Source organism: Indicator indicator, chromosome 16 (genome assembly GCF_027791375.1).
Source record: "Indicator indicator isolate 239-I01 chromosome 16, UM_Iind_1.1, whole genome shotgun sequence".
NCBI lineage: Eukaryota > Metazoa > Chordata > Aves > Piciformes > Indicatoridae > Indicator > Indicator indicator.
In genome coordinates, this window is record NC_072025.1 from 8,096,233 (window position 1) to 8,123,802 (window position 27,570).

At 38.9% G+C, this 27,570-nt stretch overlaps 1 protein-coding gene across 1 annotated transcript; it reads left to right on the top strand.

The window, feature by feature from the left end:
- Nucleotides 1–26,675, top strand: SLTM (SAFB like transcription modulator). Its single transcript, XM_054387966.1, has 21 exons — nt 1–195; nt 941–1,028; nt 10,014–10,084; nt 10,368–10,553; nt 10,858–10,905; nt 11,850–11,877; nt 13,207–13,675; nt 14,231–14,280; nt 16,232–16,350; nt 17,948–18,097; nt 18,187–18,296; nt 18,384–18,544; nt 18,887–18,978; nt 19,193–19,356; nt 20,351–20,525; nt 21,069–21,193; nt 22,247–22,414; nt 22,985–23,299; nt 23,735–23,885; nt 26,073–26,227; nt 26,567–26,675. Exons 1-21 carry the CDS (start codon nt 1–3, stop codon nt 26,673–26,675), a joined length of 3,129 nt encoding a protein of 1,042 aa, XP_054243941.1.
- The last annotated feature ends 895 nt before the right edge of the window (nt 26,676–27,570 follow it).

Sequence of the window (27,570 nt, forward strand, 5' to 3'; positions counted from 1 at the left end):
ATGGCCGCCGCCGCTTCGTCTCCCGCTGCCGCGGGGGCTCCGGCGGCAATCACCGCTCCGGCGGTGGTGGCGCTGCCCCTCACTGAGAGTAAGAAAATTACCGATCTGCGGGTCATCGATCTCAAGTCAGAACTGAAGCGGCGCAACCTGGACATCACTGGGGTGAAGACCGTGCTCATATCCCGGCTCAAGCAGGTGAGAGGCCGGTACAGGCCGCGGGGGCTGGCCCAATCTAGCCCGGCCCGACCGGCCGAGGGGCCTGGCTCGCCGCCGCTAGCTGCCTGACTCCAGGGGCGGGGCCCTTGTGGCCGCAGCGGCTTCCCCCAGTGTGGGGGGCGGGACCTCTCCCTGTGTCGCCGTCGGTGTCGGGGTGAGGGTCTGCCGTAACCGGGCAGTCCCGGTAGCGGTGCGTGGCCCCGGCAGGGTGGGGCGCCTCTCTGAGCCACCGGGGTGGGGGACGGCAGCCGGACCGGACCGGGCTAGACTTGGTGTCCTGCTGGTAGAGCTCTTCCCCCGGTCTTCCTTCCTGCCTACCTGCCCGCCGCACTGGGCGCTGGAGCTTGTCGGCCGGCCGCCGGGAAGAGCCCCGGGGCTGGTTGTTGCTGTACGGTTTCTGTGCTTCTTTTCCTCCTGTTTTTGTACTGCCCTTAATGTCATCATGAATGTCATAGTGGCCTTCTAGTGTTGTTTCCAGAGAGAAGTGTGCTGATCCTTGATAAGCTTTACTTTGAAAATGTTACTTTAATAGCTTAAACACCTGTCGTTTTCACTAGCGCACCCTCTTTTTCCTTCAGCATTAAGTGAGAGGTTTAACCCAAAGTGTTTTATACAATGTTTTTTAAGATAGAAAAAAATTGTTTGGCTCATTGACTTCTGCTGAAGTCATATTGTCTAACTTTCCACTGAAATTTGTTGTAATTCTTTTTTTTTTCTAATTTAGGCTATTGAAGAGGAAGGAGGCGATCCAGATAATATTGAAATAACTGTTTCAGCTGATACACCCACCAAGAAACCAGCTAAAGGCAAAGGTTGTGATCTATTGATGTACATTACGTTCTTAGGCAGTTTTTCTTGCATATAGCACTTTAAAGAAGGAGTGTGGAACTGTAGCCTGTAGTTTGGAAACAGTTGTGGCATCACTGCTTATGACTTCTGCCATGTAAAGTACCATTTGCTTACTCATCTATTTTCAGTCACTGTATAGGGATGCTGGATATATACATGTGGTGGGTTGAAAATTTCCCCCCAGCATTGAGTTTGCCAGACCAGCTCTGTTTGAACAATATGGAAAATGGGTGGGTTAGGAAATGTGTTAAGTGGTAGTGGATTGCAGATCTTGGAGACTTCTGCAATGTGTGCTGAGGCTGTGTAGACAATCTGAGAGATTTTTGGAGTATGCTTTGTTAACAGAGATCCTGAACGTGGAGTGTTACAGGTGCAAAGTGGATATAGAAAGCTCTGCACAGCTGTGGTGCTGGGTTAGGTATCTTTGAAGTGCCCAAGAGTATCTGTGGCAAGAGCGAAGGAAGAACTAAGAGGTTGTTTAGCTAGTGATGAGTGTGTGATAACATGTGGTAGGGGGTCACTGCATGAAGTGAATTGTGTTGTGTGGATATATTAGTATACTTACTATTTAAGAGAGAGTTTATAAATATGAATTACCTGACTGGGCTCTGCAGGCTTACTGTGAAATCTCTAATTAAGAAATTTTAGTTTTTCTGTTGTGGAAGATAATTACTCACATTCTATACCAGTGTGGTTGGCAGTGATTGTGTTGGCTGTTTTCTCTTGCATAAGTGTTTTAACTATCATTTTGCAAGTTTGGATTGTGACGGATTTTTGTTTTCTGTTGTTCTGGGCACGTCTATAACGAAGTAATATTGGGAAAGGAAATACATGTTTTATGCATAGCATGTATGCTCAATGAAGAATACTAAGAATGTTAATTCATGTGCTGTAGATACCTGTTTTGGAAATAATTATTTTGCTGCTGTTTGATGGTAAAATTAACAGCGCTACTAGTCCTATAGTAGTTTTTTTTTCTCCCCATGCTATTATGATTGTAGAAAGGAGGGTAGGAGTATTAAGTATTCATTTATGAAGAAAATACAGCCTCAGAAAAGGCCATGGTATGGGAGTTATGGATAAACCTCCTCATAGCAGCTAGAGAAGTGGATGGGAAGGAGGGAAGAAGGTTTCCCTTCTAAAAAATCACAAACTGTGTTTGATGGCACTTTGTTGTAAATCTGAATGTCTTTGTAGCCAGGTTTACTGAAACTCTTGAGGTCTATGGAGAAAGTGGGATGTCTAACTCACTAGCACTGTCTGTTAGAAAAAATTAATTTGGAATATTAACGCAGGCTGAATAGACAGGAAATAGTGTGAGTGATACATTTGTTTCCCCTTTTGTTGCTTTTATTCCTGTGTAGATTGACAAAAATGAAGACTAATAGGAATGAGGCTAAAAGTGGGACTTAACTTCCTAGAATAGGATTTTGTAACAGCCTGATCAATTGATTCATCAACTGAGTAGGTACTGCTTTTTTTTTTTTTTTTTTTTTGCTGGTCTGTAACAAGCTTTGGATGATGATAATACAAAGCCAACTTACTATGGGATAAGAAAGTAGCATCTGCGAATTACTGTGAGTAGAAGAATAAAACCTTGATGAAACTGCTTTGAATGTAGACCTTCTTCCCCTCTTAAAATGAATGGCAGCTTGCCAGTGTCCAATACCAACTTGTGCAGCATAAGATACTGAAGATGAAGACGGAGTCATTTAAAATAGGGCATCTACTGACTTGCCCAAAATTGAGATAATGTGGAAGGAGCCATGTGAGCTTCTTTGCGAAAGTATATAATTGGAGGATTTTGCATCATGACTTAAGAATGCTTACAGAAGGATTCTGTACTTCCAACAAGAATCTTTCCTCAATCCCTTAGGCAGTTTGTCAAAATCTAAAGCTTTTGGCAGAAGTTGATTTAGTTAAATTTTTGGGGTACAGAAGAACTGCAGAACAGCTAATGAGAATACAGGTGAGGTCAGTTGGTTTTGCCAGTTATTTTGAAAGCTTGAAGTTGGAACAAATACCAAGTGCTCTGTGTTTGTAGCCTCAGCCATGTCTCTCCACCCTAGAATTTACTAGGCAGGGACAGGTTTCTCTTTTTGTAAAAAGATGAGAATTTTCTGGAAAAGGCTGTTCTTTTCAAGACTGAACTGCTGTGCTGCTTGTTCTATCTGAAGGAAATTACTGCTAGCATGAAACCTTTTTCGTGTTTCTGATGTGAACATTCCTCTGCACTATCTTCACTCAAAAAGATTGTAGTATATTGATACATTGTAACTTGATGATTGAAAGTTACTTTTCTGCCAAATTTTGGAATTAGTGTGGATGAAGAACATATTTAAGGTTTACCAATTTTAACATTAGAGTATTAATGTGATGAAAGCTGCTTATTTGCTGCTCTTCAAGTTTCTAAAGCCAGTTAGACACCTGTTACTTTGTGTCTTAACTACCCTTCTAGTTTCCAACAGAATTTCCTATTTGACAATACGGTTTCTTAGACCAAATGCTGACAGCTGACGGTTTATATTTGGGCAATAGCCCAAATAATTTTGACTCCTTTATTAAAACTCTATAGTTACTTAGGGTTTTTTATTGGGGTTTGTTTTGTTTTTAAAATTGTATATGGTCAACCTTCAAAAGGGGATCGGAGGGGGATACATAATATGTTAATGATGTCATCTGTCCTACAGTAATCTTAAAATAACTATATTAACAAAATATTGATTCATTGTGGAATTCTTGAGTTTTTGACCTTTCTTAAAAAAATTCTTTAATTTTTGTTAAGGCAAGCAGGAAGCTTCTTTGTCGCTTCTTTGCAGTAGCTGGTTCCTTTGATCTACTTTGTAGTTACTGAATAAAATAGTAAAGATTGAAAAGTGACTTCTCCAAATGTTCTCAGTGGTGTGTGTGTGCACCCTTGCACACACTGCTATTGCATATCTAATTAGACCTCTTAATGTTTCAAGGCATGTTTTAATTGACTCACAAAGTAGTCAATTATTTCTATTATTTCTAGGTATCCATCCAGTGGTGTTCAGTCTAAGTATCCTTTAAAACTTCAAAGTATTTCTGTCAAGGTAAACCCAACTGTAGAGTCCCTAGTCTTTCTCAAATGTTTTACCCAAGACATTATAAGGAAATGAATACGTTCACCTCTTTTGAGGAAAGATTAATGTAAATTATTTGTAGAGAACATTCATTTTAAATGAGTCTTTCTTGAATGTTAATGAGTAGATGATGTATAGAAAAGAATCATTCTCTGGACGGAAAGAATTATTAAGCTAAAATACCTGAGCTCAGCATTGATTATAGCAATTAGCACTGGAAATAATTTCAGATGCAGACTGAACCTTAGAAACACTTTGCATAGATGGGTCCAATATTAGAAAGTTGCTTTACTTTTTTTAAGTTATGATATATCATGCCTTATTGAAGCAAAACTGTACAATCTGTAGGTGTGCCTTCATGTGCCGTCAGATAGGAAGAAGTTATGTTGGCAAATACTTCCTAAGCGATTTCATTAAGTGAGTGGTGTCTTGAATGAGCTGCATTAGAAAGTGTTGTGAATGTTTGTGTGATTAAAAATGATGGCAAATACTGTGAGCAAGTTGGTCATTCTTTAGAGTATTTTACTTTGTGAAGTGCATCCTTTCTAAAAACCCATACGTGACTAAGAGGTGTTCTGCAGACACTATAGAAGACTTAAATGTCTCTTGTTGCCCTATGATACTGCTCAAAAATACAGAAATAGAACTAGATAATTTGATATTGTTGTGGTAAATGAGGCTATTCATATTGCAGCAGATTTCTTAGCTGAACAATACTGTAGAGAGTTTATTGCATTGTAAACATTTTCTTTCTCCTTCCTCCTTTTTGCCTCCTGTTTTTTATGAATGTTTACCATCAGTTGTGACAGAACCCTATCTGGGAGGGGGGTGTATGTGTCAGCAGGAATACCAGAAGAAATGCAAATACTAATTTTTTCAGAAGTTTTGTGCTGAGTGTATTGCTCTACTTCTTCATGAGATGCAGATGTCCAGTTAGTTTTAAGAATTGTCAAAAATACCCTCTTCTATAATTCTGTTTACATTCAGGTAGCCTGAATTCCTCATGTTGGGGACCATAAATAGGTAGAACAAACTTATGCTACTGTAAGCTTTGTAAATGAAGTTAAAGCTTAAACTTGCATAATGTTAAGCCAAGATTTTAAGGGTGTTCTAAATCTACTGACTTCTAAGGAGATTCATCATTCTCTATGTAAATAGTCTGTTGCAGTTTTATGGTGTGTAGCAATTGCCATTTCCAGAAAAGAGACTGAACATGGCTTATAAAGGTGTGCCATCATTCCAAGGTGAACTAGTATTTGTGTTGTTAGGCGCCCAGATTTGTGGTGTGTGCTGGTTACACTACTGACATTTTCAATAGCCACTGTATGGATAAACTTGTAGAGAAATTCTATTATGTGTTGGCAACTTGTAAAGACAGTCCAGCTGTTCTGACTATGATTTTTAACATGCCTTTTCATCCCAGTTATTTTGCCTGAAGTGATACCAGTTCACAGAAATAGTTTCTGAAAGGTGTTTGTTACACCTTGTTATTCAGTTATGTGAAATTATGAGCCATGTTTGTGGATGAGTACCAGTGTAGAAAAGCTTTGAATTTTTTGGGAATGCTATTTCTTTTTTTTTGCAAGTTAGTGTACAAACATCTAAAAACTGTCTGTATTAGAACCCTGAAGTGCCACTTTGGAGCAATATGAGTCTAACCAGATCGAAGTAACCTAAAACACAGAGCTAAGAGGGAAAGCCAACTTCTTACTGCTTTCTGGCTTCAAGCTGGAAAGTGAAGGTCATTGTTTAATTCTCCTTATGCCTTGGAATACTTCTTGTATTCAGAGTAAATGGGACTTATGGCAAAGGAAGAGTAAAGAAACGAAAATGAATAAATTACTAATGAAGTAATGAAAACATATATTCCTGTCCGGCTTAATCTAGCAGCAAGCGAAAGATATGGATAGCTTTGTTACTGAGAGGTGTAACTTTGTCTTGATGAGAACATATCAATAAAATAGAGTTCTCTAGCTGCTATTGCAGAATGTTGGAATTAAGTTGAGGTTACTTTGTCCATTTTTTTTCTGGTCTCTCTAAAGGCTAAGTTCTAGTTCACCTGCCACTATCCTCAGGCAAGATGAGTAAATTTAAATAGCTTTCATGATGGTATATGCTAGAGAGTTGCTAAATCTTTCTAGCATCTGCTGTGTTTGCATGTCTCTGTATTCTTAGCTGGATATGAGATGAAGAAAAAAACTTGGTCTTTCAGGCTTAAAGTAGAGAACTGAAACGTAAGAGGAGTAAAACACAAAGTGATTGAATGTATGTTGAAATCCTTGCTGTTTCTCACTGCTTTTATGGAATTTATTCATAGAATGGTTCAGAGTGGAACGGACCTAAAAGGTCATGAAGTTCCAACCCTACTGCCATGGGCAGGGACACCCTCCGCTAGACCAGGTTGCTCAAGGCCTAATCCAACTTGGCTTTGGAACACCTCCAGGGAGGGGGCATCCACAACCTCCCTGGGCAGCCTGTTCCATGTCCCACCACCCTCGCTGTAAAGAATTTCTTCCTAATCTCCAGTCTAAATCTCCCCTCCTCAAGCTTAAAGCCATTCCTCTCATCCTATCACTATAAACCCTTGAACAAAATCCCTTTCTGACTTTCTTGTAGGCCCCCTTCAGGTACAGAAAGGCTGCTATAAGGTGCCCCTGGAGCCTTCCTTTCTCCAGGCTGAACAGTCCCAACTCTTGAAGCCTGTTGCCATAGCCCTCTGGTGTTCTTTGTGGCCTCTAATCATCTTTGTGGCCCTCTTCTGGGCCTACTCCAGCAGGTCAATGTCCCTCTTTATGCTGAGAGTACCAGAACTATATGCAGTACTGCAGGTGGGGTCTTGTGAGAGCAGAGTAGAGGGGTAGAATTGCCTACCTTGTCCTGCTGGTCACACTTCCTTTGAAGCAGCCCAAGATAAGGTTGGACTGCTGGGCTGCAAGTGCACATTGCCAGCTCATGTTGAGTTTATCGTCAGCTGACACCCCCAGTCCTTCTCTTCGAGACTGCTCTTGAGCCACTCCTTACCGAGCCTATATTTGTGCTTGGGATTGCCCCAGCCTGGGTATAAGCCTTGTTGAACTTCATGAGGTTGGCTTGGGCTCATCTCTCAAGCCTGTCTGGGTCCTTCTGTATGGCATCCCTTCCTTCCAGTGTGTCACCTGGTCCACACAGCTTGGTGTCCTCCACAAACTTGCTGAGGGTACGCTCAGTCCCACTGTCCATATTGCTGACAACAATGTTAAACAGCACTGGTCCCAGTACTCACCCCCGAGGGACACCACTTGTCACTGGTCTCCATTTGGATATTAAGCCATTGACTGCAACTCTGAGTGCAGCCATCTAGCCAGTTCCTTATCCAGCAGGTGGTCCACCCTTCAAGTCCATCCTTTTCCAATTTGGTGACCAGGGTGTCATGCAGGACGGTATCAAATGCTTTACACGAGTCCAGGTAAATTATATCAGTTGCTCTTCCTTTGTCCACTGGTGGTGCAAATCCCATCACAGAAAGCCACCAGGTTCATCAAGCAGGTTAACGCCAATCACCTTGCCTTCATTTTCTGTATACCTTAGCGAGGCCTTCAGGACAATCTGCTCCATGATCTTGCCAGGCACAGAGGTGAGACTGACTACCCTGTGGTTTTTGGGGTCTTCTGTTTTTCCCTTTTTGAAGATGGGGGTTATGTTTCCTCTTTTCCAGTCAGCAGACACTGCACCAGATTGCCATCACTTTTTTCAGATATGATAGCAATTTCTTCTGCCAGTTCCTTCAGAACCTGTGGATGGATCTTGCTGGGCCTTATGGACTTGTGCACCTTCAGGTCCTTAGGTCGTCTTGAACCTGCTCTTTGCATACAGTGGGCAGATTTTCCTTTTCCCACTCCCCATATGTGTTTTCTCAAGCTTGGGCAGTGCAGCTAGAGCCCTTGCCAGTGAACACTGAGGCAAAGTAATCACTGAGCACCTCAGCCTTCTCCATATCTGTCATGACCAGGTCTCCATTCTCCTGTTGGAGAGGCCCCACATGTTCCCTACCTGCCTTTTTGTCCCTGATGTCCCTTTTTTGTCTAGCCAAGTTTAATTCTCTCTGCGCTTCTGCTTTTCTAACTTGATTCCTAGCTGCTTGGACAACTTCTTTGTATTACTCCCACATGGCCTGTTCTATCTGTGGCTGTAGATTCTGTCACAGAATTCTAAAACAGTAATAAAGAATTTGGGTTAGTCTTGCTTTCAGGCATCAGCTTTCATGCATATCAAAACCTGTCCTCAGTGCAAGTGCACTCCTCTCCCTAAGGAAAGCTAGCTTCCCTACCTGTGCTGCTGGCTTTGTACCAAAAATCTCACAAATCAGTTGTGTTACAAATATAAACCAGGAATATTTTGTTTGTTTCAAATGAAGTAAAATTAGTGGCAAGATTTACATTTAGATCCGAATATTTAGGTCTTATGTTTGGAATCATAGAAATAGCTTCTGTCATGTGTCTTACTGGAGACTAGTGCATGCCTGAATACACAGCAGCAATATGCTGTATATAGGAGTACTGTCAGAGTGTCACCTTTCAGTGAAATGGGTAAAACCAGCTGGAATCTAAGTAAAACCAAAACAGTAGTCTCTCTTCTTGCCTTGTAGTTGGGCAGTTTCCATCTTTGAAATGCAATTTCAGAAGCGTATATGAAAGACTATGGAAATTAATTGGTGACAAAAATTGACTATTACAGACAGCAAAAATGTCCATAATTGTATCAAACTTCAGCTTATGTTTTTCTTTTGTATTCCTTTTAAATATATATAGAATTGATTTAGCCAGTCATTACGAGATGAGGGAAGATGTGCTGTCAAAAAATAAAGCATTAAATTCTGATTGTGACTGCTGTCTTGTGTATCTTGAACTGATGTTAAGTTTCAGCAGAAGATAGTAAAGCCACTTCCTAACAGAACTGCTGTTGTACCCTCAGCTACTGAAGACCATCACATAGGCTAATCTCTGACAGAATGAATCAGAGAGACAGAGCGCTCTACAAAGGGTGTGTTTGTGTGAAGATATTTACATCTAGTGTTCTTCAGTCTTGTTTCTGCAGAAGATTAAGGAAATGTAATGGATTCTGAAGGGGACTGTGTTTAGTCTCATCTCCACAGAGGCATCTTTATTATGGACCAGTGTGTATTTGCTGGAAGGACAGAATTCCTCAGTGGAACATGCCCTTAGTATGGTAAAGAATATGTAAAAAACCTCAAGTGCTTTACCAGACTCAATTCTCCTGCCAGTTGTTCCCTTTATTGATGAAAAGCACTGATAAAGGTGTCTTACACTTGCAGTTGCCATGCTTGTGAATATTCAAAAAGCTAGATAAAATGCTGAGCAAAATCTAATCATACTTGGAATGTAGCTCTACTTTTCAGCAGAGGGTTGGGTGAACTGGAGGACCTGTAGAGGTCTCTTCTAACCTAAATTGCTCAGAGATGCTAATTACTGTATAAAGCATGGCCTTTCCAAGTCTAGTTAACTCCGGTAATTCTAGACATGTACAGTTTAATGTTTTCCTGAATTCCACTATTAGGCAGAGTAGAAGAATGGGTATTAAAATCAATAAATTAGATGTAACCTCTTGTTTATGCAACAGCACTGGGTTTTTTTTGTTGTTTGTTTGGTTTTTGTCATGCTCACTCAGCTGACATTTTTCCTTCTCACCTTGAAAATACTCAGTTTCAGGAAGGTTATATTATAGTGAACAGTTCAGATAAACTAGAGCATATAGAGAATAATTAAGGTCCAACACAAAATAAGTATTTAAAGAAAGTGTACTCTACATAGCAACTCTAGCCATTAGTGTATCCTTTCATTTCAGGTAAAAAGCAGGAAGCTGATGAATTAACTGGTGATGCTTCAGTCGAAGAGGATTCCTTTGTCAAGGTAAAAGTATGTACCCTTTCTTTTTTTCTAGTTTATATTTAGTGTTAATGTTTGGCTTTCTTTACCAAGAAAAGCTACCATTTTCCTTGTGCTAAGTTATGTGGAAGTTTGTATTTTTTACTGTGTTCACAGCTGTGTTGCCTAAATGTCTGAAGGTGTAGGGTTTTTAAAAACATGCTCTAAATTTCTATTATGGATGTGATGCAGAAACAGTGATTCTAGCAGTGATTCTTTCAGAATATAACTATTACCCTTAGTTACGTCAAATATTTGTTGTTCACACCAAAAGGAAAGTGAACTGGAGACTCAAGATACAAGTGATCAAGATGGAAATGAGGAACTAAAAGACATTAAAGAATCTGTTGAAGATGAAAACTTGAATTCTAAAGAACTACCATCTGCAGAAAAAAAAAGACACCACAATCCAGAGCCAGCAGAGACAACAGAAGATGCAGAAAAGGATTCTGAAAATCAGGTACTTTATATTTCACATGCAACATGCATTTTAATTAGCAAAACGTACATTTCTCTTAGTATGTTTGCATTATTAGGAGGTCAGAGCAACCTACTGGTCCTATTCCCTGGTAACAGTAGGGACATATATAATCTGAATACTGAACTGAAAGATTGAAGTCATGATAACTGATTAATGCTGACTTCATTGAATGTGTATCCAGTTAACTAAAATGTTTTCTGAGTTAAATGCATCTCTAGACTCTCTGAATATTTAAGTGCTTTTTGAACATTTTGTTGAGCAGGACCTTTTTATGTTCTCATAGGATAATGAAGGGCAAGACATAGAAGACTACACTTTTCCAGCTGTCCATGTAAGTTCCAAATCAGTTCCTTTGAGGTGATTTTCATATTTGTTCAGTTGGAAATAATCACTTCAGACTGTTGTTTTGTTCCAGCACACATCTTAGAGTCAGGAAAGGTAACCAGTATGGGAAGCTTTCATTCATACTGGTTTATAATGCAGCTAATCCAAATAAGGTGTCCTATTGAAATCCAAATTCGTGTACAGTTTGGGAGTATTTGGTCATATACATAATAAATACTATGTTTGAAACTCTCGTAAACTTTTTAGAGTGCTGTGCCAAATGCTAACATAGTATATACATATAGACAGGAGTTTAAATTCCTGTTTTAATGTAGAAAATTGCTTTTTGACAAGGTTTGTGGAGGGAGTGGGGTGGTCGTTGTTTGGGGTTGTTTCTTTGTGGTTGTTGTTAATACTAACATCTGTAACATCTTGAAGTTCAGAAATTGATTCTGAATGACATGGAATAAATGTCTGAAAAGGGATGTCTCACATAGCATGTCTTGCTCAGGGAGGCTAATGATAAACTAGTAAATACCTCTTAAAATCAGTTTAATTTTTAAGTACTCAGTGGAGTTTCTGACTTCTGTCCTAAATTTTTAAAGCTCATCACATATTGCTTACATTCTACTGAAAGTAGTAATTATCAGTGTGACATACATTTGAAGGCTTTAGCAAGACATAGGACAGTTTAGAAATATCCTGTTAAGAGTAGGGGTAGAAAATAGTTACATGATCCATCCAATTGCAAGCTGCAAGCGTTACAGATGGATTTTCTGTGATTTGATAAGGGAGATGCCCAGTGTTGATTTCTAGATCATCTTTTTCTTGAAAGCAGGTTTCAGTTTGTTAATTTGTCTTCATACAATAGATATTCTGTAGCAAACATTAACTGTTCTGCTTAAAGTTTAAAATTAGAAGACATTTAGTCTTGACTTCCTTTTCTTGCAGGATGGCGAGGATGAAGAAAATGAGAAAGGTATGTTTAAAGTTTAATAGAGTTAAGACATCTTTAGGCTGGTAGAGCCGGCAACGTTCTCTCGAAAAACATTCTCTTTTCTAATACTAGGCTTGTCTCCAATACTAAGTATCAGTTGTCTCCTTATTAAGCTCAGCACCTGGAATCACTGCAGTCAGTGGGTTTGACTCCTAAGAGTTGATTACAGTACTTAATCAGTTACTGTGGTGGATGTATAATACAGTCATAATACTATGATTCTTAATTAAAAAACCCATAGTATTCAAGGACTCTGATTTTAATATACGGTAAGTCTTGATGCAAAAGATTCCAACTTGCACTGCAGTAACTGATGCTTAATGGAGTGAAATGATACACCCTTACAGTGAGCTTAAGCACCCAACAAATGTATGGACCATCATATGCTTGGCTTACTGTCACTTAGAAATATCAGTTGTATATGGGATTGTGAAACAAGTATTTGGCAACCTGTGGAGTGGCTACGTTTTTTTACACTGTGATCATTAGTGAAACTATAGAAGGAATGTAATGGATTTGGGCAAATAGACTTCCTGGACAAAAATCTTAAGGATTCTACGTATTGTGGACTAGAAAGGACATGGAACACCATCACTTTACACAGGATGGAATAAACGCATTACTGAAGTTACAGGATAACACGTCAGACTCCATGTTTACGAGGGACCATATGGCTGAAGTGCCTCATCTGCACAAATTCAAGAATATGATTGGAGATGCCTGTGGGACTGAGACGGAAAATCTGTCTGGTGGATGAAGACTGAGAATTGTTTATCTACGAACTCTAGACTAAAGCTCACTCTTACGTGTTCTGCAGCAGCCTTGTATGCTTAACTTCACTGCCAAACAACTGCTTGGAAAGGAAAAGCAAAAGAGAACACTAGCGTGGAAGACTGGCTGAAATTCTCCAAGACTGTAATTCTTTCAGATTTGGGAAGAAGTCCTAGAACCTGGAAGATTCAAAAACAGCTTAAATCAAACTGTGAGCGTCCAAGCAACTCTCTTCTGGAACGCTAAATCCTAAACTGGAAAATGGATATGTGCTATGAAGAATGGGTACCTCCAGGATGGAACCGTATTCTCCCTCCTAATGTTTTGGTATTTGTCTCTAGAAAATATGTTTTGCCATGAAGAATTAAGTGATCCTGGGTAAAGGATTTATATTTGTGTTAATACACCTTGTGTTTTTTTCTAACCTTCCATCAGTGCTAATAACTGGCTTTGTATTTTCTAGGTCCTATTCTAGCTTATGCATATGAAATTGTTTAAACTTCTTGTTTTGCCATATTTATTCCTGTTAAATCCTCTTAGATAAAGCAGGTTCTGGTGATGGTACACAAGAAGTATCTAAACCTCTTCCTTCAGAAGAAAGCCTAGCTGAGGCTGATCACACGGCTCACGAAGAGATGGAAGCTAACACCTCTGTGAAAGAAGCTGAGGATGATAACATATCGGTTACAATCCAGGCTGAAGATGCCATCACTCTGGATTTTGATGGTGATGATCTCCTAGAAACAGGTAAAAATGTGAAAATTACAGATTCTGAAGCAAGTAAGCCAAAGGATGGGCAGGATACCATTTCACAGAGCCTGGAGAAGGAAAGCAAGGACTATGAGATGACTGAGAACCATAAAGATGGTAAGAAGGAAGACTGCGTGAAGGGTGATCCCGTCAAGAAGGAAGCCAGAGAAGGTTCAAAGAAAGCAGAATCAGGAGACAAAGAAAAGGATACTTTGAAGAAAGGTCCCTCGTCTACTGGGGCCTCTGGTCAAGCAAAGAGGTTTGTTTTTCTATGTCAGTTCTTTACGATACTGAGTACCAGCATTCGATAAGATCACTCTGCATTAAGGGGGTAGCAGCAAGAATCTTATAATTAGTATCCTATGCTCCTGCCTATAGGTTTTTTTGACCGCCATAAGTTACCTTTTAAAATTCAAGATCTTCGTATAGACACTTATGTCCTACTGATTGCATTGTCGAATTGTCAGCATTTATTTATTTTTTTTTTCAAATTGACGATTTTTTTTTAAATGTCCTTGTGATGATGGTAATGAACAGCTATCAGTTCTAAGAACACAAAATGAAGTCAAGTCCCCGTCCTGAAATCTGGAGAAGAGTGCCATATGTCCACTGAATAGAGTTGTCAGAAAATCTAGATCTTCAGGCATCTTGGGGAAAATCAGTGCAAGAATCCATAAGGGAATCATTTGTTCAAATACACAGTCTAGCCCTTTTTATTTTTTGAAATGTTAACTTGTGTACTAGTAGTATTAATTGCAACACTTACAAATTCTGTATTTTCAATTTTCTTCTGATTTCTAATTTGCTTCTCTAGCTCTGCTAAGGAATCTAAAGAAAGCAAGACAACATCAAAGGATGATAAAGGTAACTATTACAAATTAGGGTAGTGCTGTCTTCAACTAAATGGTTTCCTGTTTAAAATATTGCTTGATACATACTAAACCAGCATATATAAATGAACTCATCCATCTGTAGGACGTTATGCTAGGGGTACAGTAGTCATTAGCTACATGTCTTTTTTGTTCCTCCTTGTGCCAGTTTCTTCATAAGATCAAAAATACTTATTCTAAATATTCAGCCAAAACATATTTTCCTATTTCAAGTACTTCTGGGAGCAAATTGCACTTAAGGCTTCCCAAGTATTTTGTGTTGATAAGAAGATGTAATTTTTAGATAAGCAGGTTGTGACTTACGCACAATGGTTTGGGTTGCTGTTATACACAGAATATGCAAAAAAATAATTACAAATATTTAAATGTAATGCAAATGAAATTTTTTTGTCTTATTTTAATTGTAGCTCATTTTTAAATCAAAATCTCAACCAAGTGTGACAGCTGAGAAATCAGCTAGCAAAAATGCACTTGTGGCTGTTCCTTAAAGTTTAACCTACTAGTCAGCCTTGGAGTTTCCATCTGTTACCATTAAACCCTGTATTATGATTACATATTCACGTAGTAGAGCTCAAGAGCATGTTAAGGGCAGCAGTTATGCTGATGCTTCATCGTTGAAGAAATGCATTTGTATAAACTCCTGTGTCTTCTTATTTTGCCTACCAGCTCTGCCAAAAACCTTTGCTTATCACTAAAGAATTAATGGAATGTTAACTGATAAATTACTTTCCAAGGAGGAATTTTTGTGACAGACATAATTCAGTTTTCTGTAGATACATGTCTTTTTATGATAGTTATGTTTACAGTGAAATTAAGTAAAGGTAGAGCAAATATGCTTTCATGTAGCATATATGATAACTGCAATGATAACTGTCATAAAGCTGTCTTATAATACATAGCCAAAGCCAGTATAGTGGCTCTTTAATGATATTTAATGACATTCTAAGTGCATCGTGGTTAATCCTGATAGTCAATAGATTCCTAGTTTGATAATAACTGCAGTTTGTTGCATTTTGCTCTTATGTAATCTTGATGCATTGAAGAAAGAAAACTACCATTTCTTCCTCAAGGTTGTTAAATTACCTTTTAAAACACTGCATACCACCAGATTTTTTAACTGTTCAGGTGGAGATTCAGTTCTGGTCTTGTCTGCATGACTGGCTACATGTCAGCATACTCGAAAGCAGTTGATGCATTTAGCAGCCAACAACAACAAACTGAAATAAATAAGATTAAAAGATGTTGGAATAAGATTGCATGAATCTCTGGAGTTCTTAGTTCTGTGTTGGAAAAATTACTAATATTTGGAGGAGGGGGCAGGGGAGAAGCAGGTTGGCATTTAAAGCCTCTCTTTAGTATTTTTCTTAGTATATGGAAAATGTTTTTGGTGGGTTTTATCAAGTTCTACATCCAGCAGTATTTTAAAAAATCTGCTCTGGATGAAGGGCAGACAGTTGAAAAAGCTGTGGAAATTGACCATGTTATTCTGGAGTCTAGGATGAACTAAGCCTCCTCTATTTTTACCCTTGTGCCATCTTTTTGGTAAAGCGAAGAGTGTAAAGATGTACTGATGAAGAAAAAACGTTGGATGCTAAAAGAAATTTTTTGGATGGAAATTATTCATAAGAGCCAGAGTTGAAGCTTAATGTACATACCCATGCCTTTAACAAAGAATGGTATGATTTTTATAGTTCTGTCATTTGGGTATGAGTTAGGCAAGCTGTTGGTCTCAATCCATGGGTAAATGAATGAAATCTTACAGCGTATATTTTTTTTATATAGAAGTCTTTTCAGGAAAGGTAACCGGATAAACAGTTACTTAAAGGTAACAGACTAAGTTTTTCCTTTCAGCTACAGTTTAGCTCAATGTTCATGGTATCTTTTGTCTCCTTAATTTTTTGGCTGTTTTGTAAAACTTGTTTCAGGAAGTGCAAGCAGTGTTAGTGGTAGCAGTGGAAGTTCAACTAGAAACCTGTGGGTTAGCGGACTGTCTTCCAACACAAAAGCTGCTGACTTGAAAAATCTCTTTGGCAAATATGGAAAGGTACTTCGTGGAGCGTGATAACGTGTGCTGTGTGTGTCAGTTCTGTCTCTTCTATCCAGTTACAGAAATTGAGTCATAACGATTTAAATAAAAGTCTCAGATTAAATATCTAACCAGTGTCATCTAAAAAATCCAATATTTTCAGCCTCTGAAGTAAAAATGAATGCTTTCAGGAGGAACCATATGTTAATTTTAACAGAAATTTTTCTTCCTGTTGAGGTAAGATAGACACAAAAGAAGTATCACAATTATGACTGGTTAGGACTGGCTTCCAAAAAAATTGAAAATTAATTGATAATGTGTGTATTCTTTTGCAGCAACTGTTTGTAACCATGAGTGTAAGATAATCTGGTAACCAGGAAAACTGTAGTGTAAAAGTCCTTTATAGAACCTGCTGCTTTGAGAGACTGTTTTCAGACTGTGTTCTAAGGGCTATGAATGCAAAAAAAAATAAAGAAACGTGACAGGTCAAGTCTGTTCTTTTAGGGACTCTTGTAACGACAATCTTTTTTTTCCAGGCTACTTAAACTAAGTCTGTTTTCCTGGGTTTTGGTTTCATTTACCATGCAAATTCTGCAGAACAATGCAGAATCCATATAAGCTAGGCAGTCTTCTGAAAAGAGTTTTTATTGCAGTTCTCATTTTTTCAAAGGACTTGCTGGTAACTGAATTCATGGTGTTTGTATAAGACTCTGCAGTTACATCATTGCATCTTGGGAACTAGCTATAATCTTAGTACTGTGAATATCAAGTGTGTCTACTTATTATAGGATATCTGTTCTTATTAATTCAGTAGGTAATTTTATTTGGTGCCTTCACAGGTGTTAAACCTGAGAGTATCGTTTTGTTAAAATCTCCTATTTGGCCATTTTTACTGTAAAGATGCTTGGTCCCTGTGCTTACTTACCTTCCCAGTTTTAAACTACCTGGGAAATATTTTATTTCTAGGGGACTGTACCATTACAGGCTGTTAGAAAGATAAAATTGCTGCATTAGAGTATGACTACAGCCAGGAGACTGGCTCAGTAGTTAAAGAAATTCTAGCAAGTAGCAGGAGCACAAAGTTTAATGCTTTCTAAAGAAGCAAGTGTCAAAGAGCTGTTTAAGTTGCTTAATTGGCACACTTGCTATGTGCCTTTAAAGAACTCACTCCTTTATTACACTGCTGTATTATAATGCTTAAACCTTCCTGCCATTAGCTGGTGGCTGCCAACTTCTCTTGGGGGGTTCATTTGTCAGAGATGAACTGTCAAGGTCAGATCAGTGGTGTTTCTGTGAATGAATTTTGATGGTACCTGTCAAAATAAACATTTAGGCCATGTTCATAAGGTTGTGACTGGTCAAAACAGAATATAAGTGTTAATATGGCTTGATGTGAAAGTTGCGGTACAGTTGTCAAAGCTGCAGCTCCCCATGGAATTGGCATAGTTTTGCAAAGTCCGAGCATCAGTCTTTCTAGTGGAGTGGGGGTTTTGTTGCTGCTGAGGTGATTCTGTTTGCTTGTGGGTTTTTGTATTACAGTAAAAATATTATTGGGATACCATCACTTTCCTACTAGAAATGTCTCTCAAAACCTGAATTTTACCTGTTTATGTAGGTACTTGGTGCAAAGGTGGTCACAAATGCACGAAGCCCAGGGGCAAAATGTTACGGCATAGTAACAATGTCTTCTAGCACAGAAGTGGCTAGATGTATTGCACACCTTCATCGAACAGAGCTGCATGGACAACAAATTTCTGTTGAGAAAGTAGGTTTAGTAAGATGAAAATGTTTCAAAAAATAGACCCATCTCCTGTAAGAATATTTATTAACCATTTCTTTTTTTAAATAATATAGGTGAAAGGTGATCCTTCCAAAAAAGAATTGAAGAAGGAAAGCGATGAGAAATCTGGTTCAAGTAGAAGCATGGGAGATAAGAAGACTACATCAAGTGATAAAACGAGCAAGTAAGAAATCTCACGTCTTCTGAAGTTGTGAAAATCCTGTTAAGTTGAATTTTCCTCATTGTGTTTGTGTGCTTCTTTCCTAACAAGAACTCCGTCAACCAAAAAAGAAGAAAAGAAATCTGAGAAGTCTGAAAAAAAAGAAAGTAAAGAAGCCAAGAAAACAGAAGGTAAAGATGAGAAGAGTGATAATGGAGCAAGTGGCCCTAATCAAGAATCCAGTAAAAAAACTGAAGAAAAGAAAAGAATAAGTATGCAATGTAGCCGTGTTTCCTCCTGTTGAATCTGTGTGTCTGACTTGTTTTGGGGGCATGTTCTTGCTCTTACTGGAAAAGCAGACAGTTAAACAGCTGTTCTTTTTCAGACTTGAGTAACATGTATTACTTTAGAGTTGATGCATTACTTTAGAGCTTTCATATTTTATATTACCACTTAATTAGAGACGTGCTGGTATGCTTTTCCTACCAGTATCAGTTCAATTTAGAGATTTAGAAAAATCACTAAGCAGAGTCTGTAATAGGAAAATGCAGTGGGGTGTCTGTGTGTTTAAACCTTTTTGCTTTTTTTTTTTTTTTATCTCTGCTCTTCACTAGGTGGTAAAAGCCCAGGTCAAATTGTAGTTTTAGACCAAACGAAAGGAGACCAAGGCCACACTAGGACATTTAGAAGGGGAAGGTTTGATAAAGTAAGTATTTTATAGATTTGATGCCATTCTTACCTGATTTGATACTATCTTAGAGTTGATATTTTGAGTGAGGAGTCAATAAACTATCACAAACTGTTAAGCTTAGATTGAAGCTTTATTTGCTTTGGGATAGCTAAGTAGTTGAATATAGCATCCAGAAATCTCCCTAAATGAATGAGACTTCTGAAATAACCACTGTAATCTCTGTCTATAGCCACAGATATTGAGGAACAAAGAGCGTATTATTCAAGATAAAGTGAAATTCAGGGAATACAGGAGCAGAAAGGATATCTTGCCGTTCGAAAAGATGAAGGAGCAGAGATTACGAGAACACATGGTTCGGTTGGAAAGAATACGACGAGCTGTTGAACTCCGAAGGTAGTAATTCAGTTTTTCCACTAAAGGCTATTTTACACAGTAATTGATCAGACACCACATTTAGAAATCTAATCAGAATGCATTTTGTCAAGCCTTTTACTCAGATGTTAAAGTCTGGAACTCTACAGTATCTTTATATGAATTAACAGACTACAAGATCTTTGGTTGGCTTTTTAATAGCCATGTATATCCACACATAGCTTAGTGTTTGTTATGGGAAGCATATCTTAAAAGTGCTACTGCGTGTGAGTTTTCTTTTTAAAAAGATGAGAGGTGGTCAGAAATTGTTTGGGAATTCTTTTGTTTAAACAGGGAACTGTTTATCTAAATGACAAATCAAGTATAAATAAAATAACCAAATGGCTACAACTATATTCTGCTCTTTTCATATGGTCAAAAGTTTGCAAAGGATAGTTAAATGACTTGTTAGCTGGATGTACTTAAACTAAGGAATTCTCAGGAAGCATGATGCTTAAAGGACAAAATGCCTTTCCTGCTTCCTGTAAGCTCTACTATAGGAGGCAGAAAGGACAAGGCAAAGTGAAGCTGTTGACAAGTATATCTAACCACACAAGTCAAAGTGGTTATGTTATTCTAACTTCTGGACAGAAGGGAAAAAAGTAATTTTTTTTTTTTTTAGTTAGCTTGAAGAGGGCAAGAGCTAAAATACCATTCCTTTTTAAGATCCAAATCATAGACTTTGCTAAGCTGTTGTTATTATCTGCCAGATGACAACATAGAAATATGAATCCAACATCAGATACATCAGGAACAATGATTCTAGATAAAACTTTCCCTGTTATATCTTGTCTGCTTAAATGGCTCTATACAAGATGCTAAACCAACTTTTGCTGCTTGGGGCTCAAAGACTTCCAATACCAAGACTTCTGTCAGTAGCTTACTCCAATAATTTTTTTTCATGTCTATGTCTAAGATGATGATAGCTTTGGATGAGAAAATTTCTCAGATGAGTTTCTGCTACCTCTTTCTTCAGGCGAAGAGAAATTGCAGAGAGGGAGCGTCGTGAAAGAGAACGCATACGAATAATGCATGAACGAGAAGAATGCTTGCAGAGAGAAAGGGAACGGTTAGAAATTGAAAGGCAAAAGCTAGAGAGGGAAAGGATGGAACGGGAGCGTTTGGAAAGAGAGCGTGTTCGTATTGAACAGGTGTGTGTATTTATATTTTGGACTGTACTGCGCTACCATACTCTTCCACTCATCTCATAGAAGAACCCCCAGCATACAACAGTGATCTTTATCTTGTGTGCTTGACTTGAGAGTAGTTTGATGGCAAATTGTTGCTACTGGTTTATGCAGTGACTGTATCTCTGCCTCTAAAACTGAAGTGCAGCAGATCATATTACCCATACTAGTCTTCCATAATTTTACTAGATTTTTTCTAGAGAATGTCACTGCAGTCTTAATGAGATGTTTCTGGGCAACAAATACAGTAGCAATACAAGCTATTACCTGGAGATACTTCTGTCTTAACACCCAGTAGCTTCTCCAGATCTGATGTCTGCTTCTTAAGAGAAGTATTCCTCATGCTTTTCTTAATCTTAGATACTGTGCAAGTATGAATTATATCAGATAACCTTTAACATAAAAGTATTGGATATAATTTTGTGTACTTCCCAGCTGTTCTGTAAGTATCTGTAATAAAGAACTGTTTGGTTTGTTGTGTTTATTCACTCTCCCCTTTCATGATAGGAACGTCGAAAAGAAGCAGAGCGTATTGCTCGCGAAAGGGAGGAACTTCGTCGACAACAGCAGCAACTTCGTTATGAACAGGAAAAGAGAAATTCTTTGAAACGTCCCCGTGATGTAGATCACAGGTAATTCTTAAACCATTGCTCTGTAGGTCTACAGGGTTTAGAAAAAAAGAAACAGCTGCCAGATTTGGTTCAGACTTGTAAATGCATTCGTACCTAACGCAAGTTTTCACAGAAGAACTAGATTTCTGGTATTTGTTTTTTAATATTAGGTTATGGCTGGCATGAAACATATGTTACCTGTAAGACAGTCTTGAAATAAGAGAAGCATCCCATGAATTAATTCTTACTGTACAAAAAGAGCATAATGCAACTGAGTGTTTGTCAGATGAGACAAACCTTAATAGTTGAAATGTCTAGCTTCTGCTGAGTGGGCAATTCACAATTCTGGTAAATGCAAGTCAGTGTGGTGGCTTTCAAATCTTACTGAGGCTGATGATGCCTGTCATTTGCTATTCGAGCCACATGAATTGAACTGTTTTTTCCTCTTTATATTAGGTAAGGTTTTTCTCTTTATCTCTCTATGTAAGAATGGGACTGAAACCTTAGCCATAAAATTGACATATCAGAGGTGCAGTGGAAGATAAATGAAAGTCATCATAGTAGATGCAGTAGCTGAACACTAATACTTCTTCACCAGAGGAATAAAGAAAGCTTCATTTTTCAGTGCTCATTATACACTTCACTATATCACATTCTTACAGAAACTCTATACCTGAATATTCCCAGTAAGCAAGGCTTCTTAAGCATCTATTTTCAAGGCAAAAATTTACTACAGTGATTTTTACTTGTTCATTTTGAGGGGTTTTAATTTTTTTTTTTTAAACTGCCCAACATGGTATACTATTGCTTAGATTTCATTACATAATTTATTGATATTTTGTCTATTTAATTTGCATTTCAAACAGAGGGGTGTGGTTTGGTTTTGTGTTTTTTTTTTTTCCTCAAATGTTTTTGTTCTCTACTATTTACAAGTCTACCTTTTGGTAGTGACTTTCCAAAGGTCAAATTAACATCTTCAAAACAGATTTAAAATTTAAAACTGATTTCATTTTCTGCTTAATAGGCCTTAATTTGGAGGTGTAGCTAATGAGGGTTCATTTGTTTTGCATATAGGAGAGATGATCCTTACTGGAATGAGAGTAAGAAGATGCCTCTTGATACAGATGCACGTTTTAGTCATGGTTCAGATTACAGTCGTCAGCAGAACAGGTTTAATGATTTTGATCACAGAGAGCGGGGCCGATATCCAGAAGGTTCTGTTCCATCGTCGTCTTTTGATAGGTAAGTTCAGATCACAGGGCAGGCATTTACCTGCCAACACCTCTTTGGATTTCACTCTTAACTGATCAAAATTTAAGATGCTGCTAAAGGAATTATACGGTTCTAATGAAGCAGAATTGCAATCGTGTCCTGAAATTTGTTGTCTTCAGGACTTCTGTATAATGGAATCTAATTTGTTTTTCTCTGAGGAGAAAGCTCCTGGTCTTCTATTTTTATGCTGAAGTGAACAAGAATTATGTTTTCTAGCTGACTTGAGAAATCTGCATTCCCTCTGCTTTATACTAGGCAAAGAGGGGGCCCTAAAATTGCTTAAATTATACAGACCAAAATGTGAAAAGGTAAATGCATAAAGGAATGCTAAAATGGCTGTAAGAACTTGAGCTCAAAATGGCAATTGTAAAAATAAATGTAATTTTAAGTGGGAAGGATCTTTGAGATATATACCAGATATATAGTAATAAAGATGATGTAATAGAAAGGTGAATAATATTTCTGTATATGCATGCATGTGCAGAGAAGCAGCAAAATGGGGAGCCAGCAAATTACTTATTCCCTACTTTAACAACTTAGGCGAGAACGTTTTGTAAACCAAGGTGAAGCAAAAAAGACTCGCCCAACAGCACGAAGAGAAGAACCAGGATTTGAGAGATATCCTAAGAACTTCAGTGACTCCAGAAGAAATGAACCACCACAGCCACGAAGTGAACTTCGAGATACAGACAGACGAGAAGTGCGAGGAGACAGAGATGAAAGAAGAACAGTGATAATTCATGACAGGCCTGAAATACCACATGGTCGACATCCAAGAGAGCCTGGTTCAAATCCACCTAGACAAACAAATTGGAAGAGTGAGGGAAGCATAAACACAGACAAACGGGATGGCAGGTATCCAACAAACTAGTTAAGGTGCTGATTCTTGTAAAATTTATCCAGAGTAGCAATTCCTCAAGAACTGATGTAAGGCAATAACAGACTTGTTCCTCAAGAACAGCAAAGTCACTTACCAAAAGCATTAGAACAAGACTGTATGTCATCACATAACCTAACCCTCATCTGTAAACTCGATGCTGACTTGGGGTAGTCTGTTCTTAATCATGTGTAGCAACATGATTATGAAAGGAGGCTTTTGTGTGAGACTGCAGACGTTAAACAAATGACACGTAAGCTTTATTTAGAGAGCCACGTAGATCTAAAAGAATGTTTCTGAAGCTAGCTTGTGAGTTCCTAGGAACCTAAAAAATAAAAAGGAATATTAGATGCTTACATGTGTTATGATTTGGTACCAATTCTATTACACTGAAACCAAAATTTTGATAAAAGCAATTTTTGCAGAGGCGAGAGGCCAGATCGATCAGGAAGAGAAGTGTCTGGACACGTGAGAGGTGCACCTCCTGGTAGCCGTAGCAGTGCTTCTGGGTATGGAAGCAGGGAAGGAGAACGAGGTGTGATGGGAGAACGAGGTGGAGGACAAGTGAGTCATCTTGTGTTTGTGTGCATGAATGAGAGACTGGAAAAAGCAAAACCATGCTGGAAAAATTGTAGCATCATACAATTCCTTAGCAAGCATTCTGGCTGTTTTCATTGTTTATTTTCAAGGGTTTTTTTTGTGGGTATTTTTAATAACCCAAGAAGCTGCAGAAAACAAATACAATTCTTTTTATGTCCAGCATCTTTCAGGTAGATCAGAATAATACCTGCAGGAGTTGCTGATTAGGCTTTTACAAATTTGTTGCCATCCTGTATTTTCAGCTCTTAACCTTACACTGGCTGCTATTTTCAGTGCAGTTTGTCACTGCAGTCTGCAGTGTGTGACTGAGAGAAAAACCTTCTCTAAGATGTGTTTTTGAAATCCGCAAACTGAATTGCCCTGTGTTACAAGGTCCTGAAGCATTTAAAGAATAGCATTTCTCTTTCTGTAGCTATATAGAAGGTGCTTGTCAGTGATTACGAGATAAGGGCAGAATTGGGAGTAAAGTGTGAGCTCACAGGATCAGAGGATCACAGGATGTTAGGAGTTGGAAGGGACCTCCAGAGATCATCTAGTCCAACTCCCCTGCCAGAACAGGACCACAGAATCTAGCACAGGTCGCACAGGAATGCATCCAGATGGGTCTAGGAAGACTCCAGTGAAGGAGACTCCATAACCTCTCTGGGGAGCCTGTTCCAGTGCTCTGTGACCCTCACAGTGAAGAAGTTCCTCCTCATGTTGAGGTGGAACCTCTTGTGCTGTAATTTTTCCATTGCCCTTTGTCCTATCACAGGATGCAAGTGAGCAGAGCCTGGTGGCCTCTTGACACCCACCATCAGATAGTTATAAACATTTATTAAATCCCCCTCTTCTCTTCTCCAGACTAAAAAGCCCCAGGTCTCTCAGCCTCTCCTCATAGGGCACACGCTCCAGTCTTTTACTCATCCTTATAGCTCTCCCTTGGACTCTCTTGAGTAGATCCCTGTCCTTCTTGAACAGCAGAGCCTAAAACTGGATGCAGCATTGTAGGTGAGATCCCCCCAGGGCAGAGTAGAAGGGGAGGAGAACCTCCCTCGATCTGCTTGACACACTCCTCTTAATGTGCCCCAGGATACCATTGGCCCTCTTGGCTACAGGGGCACATTGGTCCTTCGCCATGGGGTTGCTCTCTAGCAAATCTCCTCCTAACCTATACTCGTGCAGTTTATTATTCCTTCCCAGATGCAGGTGCTGCACTTATCTTTGTTGAACCTGCTAAGGTTCCTCTTTGCCCAGCTCTCCAGTCTGTCCAAGTCTCACTGGGTGGCTGCACAGCCTTCAGCTATATCAGCCAAGCCTCCCAGTTTGATATCATCAGCAAACTTGCTGAGCAGACACTGTCCCCTCAGCAGTGTCATTGATGAAGATGTTGAACAGGACCAGACCCAGCACTGATCCCTGGGGAACTTCACTAGTTACAGCGTTCCAGCTGGACTTAGCACCATTGACCACCACTCTTTGGACTCTTGTAACCAGTTCCTAATTCATCTCACTGTCTGCTCTTTTATCCTACACTTCCTGAGCTTGCTTACAAGGATGTTACAGGAGACAGTGTCAAAAGCCTTAAAGGTAGACTACATCCACTGGTCTCCCTGAATCTACCCCTTCAGTTACAATATCATAGAAGGCTATCAGATTAGTCAAGCATGATCTCCCCTTGGTAAACCCATGCTTGACTACTCCTGATCATCATCTTCTCTTCCAAGTGCATAGAGATGACTTCCAGGATGAGCTGCCCCATCATTTTTCCAGGGATGGAGGTGAGGCTGACTGGTCTGTAGTTTCCTGGAACCTCTTTCTTGCCCCTTTTTGAAGACTAGAGTGACACTGGCTTTCCTCCAGTCCTCAGGCACCTCACCTGTCTGCCACAGTTTTGCAAAAATGATGGAACTTAACTCCCTCCATACCCACAGGCATTACTGGAAATAAGTTTGGGTTTGTTATCTAGAGTTATTTATAACAGCACTGTTGTAAGCATAGGTTAGCTGCCTATGGGCTGAAATCTTACAAGATGCTTGGCTTATATTATATATGTAATATAGAAATATACGTCATACATCATCTGTAAGCTTAACTTCCTTGAAAACCTTATTTGCTGTTTGTCATTAAATATGCCTTTCATTCTGAAAATGGCTCTCACTTTCTTACTAGCACTACAGTGACGACAGACACGTTGTTGAACGTCACAGTCGTGAAACTGGACCAAGAAAAGAATGGCATGGACCTAGTTCTCAAGGAAGTGGGTATCATGATACAAGGAGGATGGGGGATGGCCGTGGAGGTGGCATGATGTCTCCACATACAAGGTACAAACCCTGTTCTTTCCTCTCAGTTCCCTACTGAGCTCTGAAAGCTTTGGTTATGCTTAGGAAGGGTAATAGCCTCAGTGTAAGCAACATTCCTTTCTGTGGATGGATTGGTTGCTGCTGCACAACTTGCAAACCCATCTTTTCCATGCTTGCACATGGCTCCAAACTTGTATGAATTCAGCTGCACAAAAGCAAGTGACTTCTTACAGAGACATAGCTTCAAGTCTCTTTTTAAGACTTACACTTTGAGTGATATGAGATGTAGCAGTGTTTTTACCTGTACAGCAAGAATTCAGATGCTTACAGTAACACTTTTTTAAAAACCTTTGTTTCCAGTAACTCTTCACCAATCAATAGAGTTGTACAGATCACAGGCAATTCCATGCAGAGGGGAAGTGGCTCAGGATTTAAGCCATTTAAAGGTGGACCTCCACGAAGATTCTAAGATCTACAGCTGCTTGGTTTCAAGATAACTTATTGAAATCTCTTGTAAACTTTCTCTGATTAAAAACAGGAAATCTTGTCTGGAAGTCCTGGTTAATTTTTTTTTTAATTTAACATGATTGCTTTCCTCTCAATTTTGGAGGCATTTTAATAGTTACGTTGTAATTTTTGGATAGTTTTTGTGTATCTTTGATAAGCATTTTCCTCGGGGCACTAGAGCTGTGTAAAAATACCAAATTGGAACCAAAATATTTGTTAATCCTGTATAAAATGATAGTTTGCAGCTGTGTGCTAGTAGTTTAATTTACCAACATTAGCTCTGTGGTGTCACGCTTCAAAGTTAGCTCCTTCTCACAACATACACAACTCTAACCTCCATTTGGAAGGTTGTCCAGGCTATGATCTCTGCTTTCTAATTTCTAGAGAAATAAGATTGTTCTTTCATTACTGGGTATTATGTAACCTATTTTTGCAGAAGGTACTGTTACATTGAGTGCATTTATGTGTATTCTTGCAAATGTATTCTTTTGAAATAAACCTTCATATTCTGTATAGCTTCTAGTAAGTCTTTTAAACAGTCTTTTGGGGAAGGAAGACAGAATTAAACAGACATGTTGGTATAGCAAAACCTGGGTACTATTAGCTTCCAACTAAAATTTCTTCAATTGGCTCTGTGACAATTATTAAATTGAAGATCTACAGCATTATACAAGAATAGTACCAAAAAATACACTCACAGGAGGCCTGAAGAAGTGATTTTATAGTTTGCTCTTTGTGTTTAACAAAGCTCTGGAAGAACTCTGATGCAGCTTTTTTTTTAAACCAGACCTTTGCGCATAGCAGTTGGGGAATCCAATATATGCAGCCTTCTTCAGCTACACCTGCAACTGTTCAAG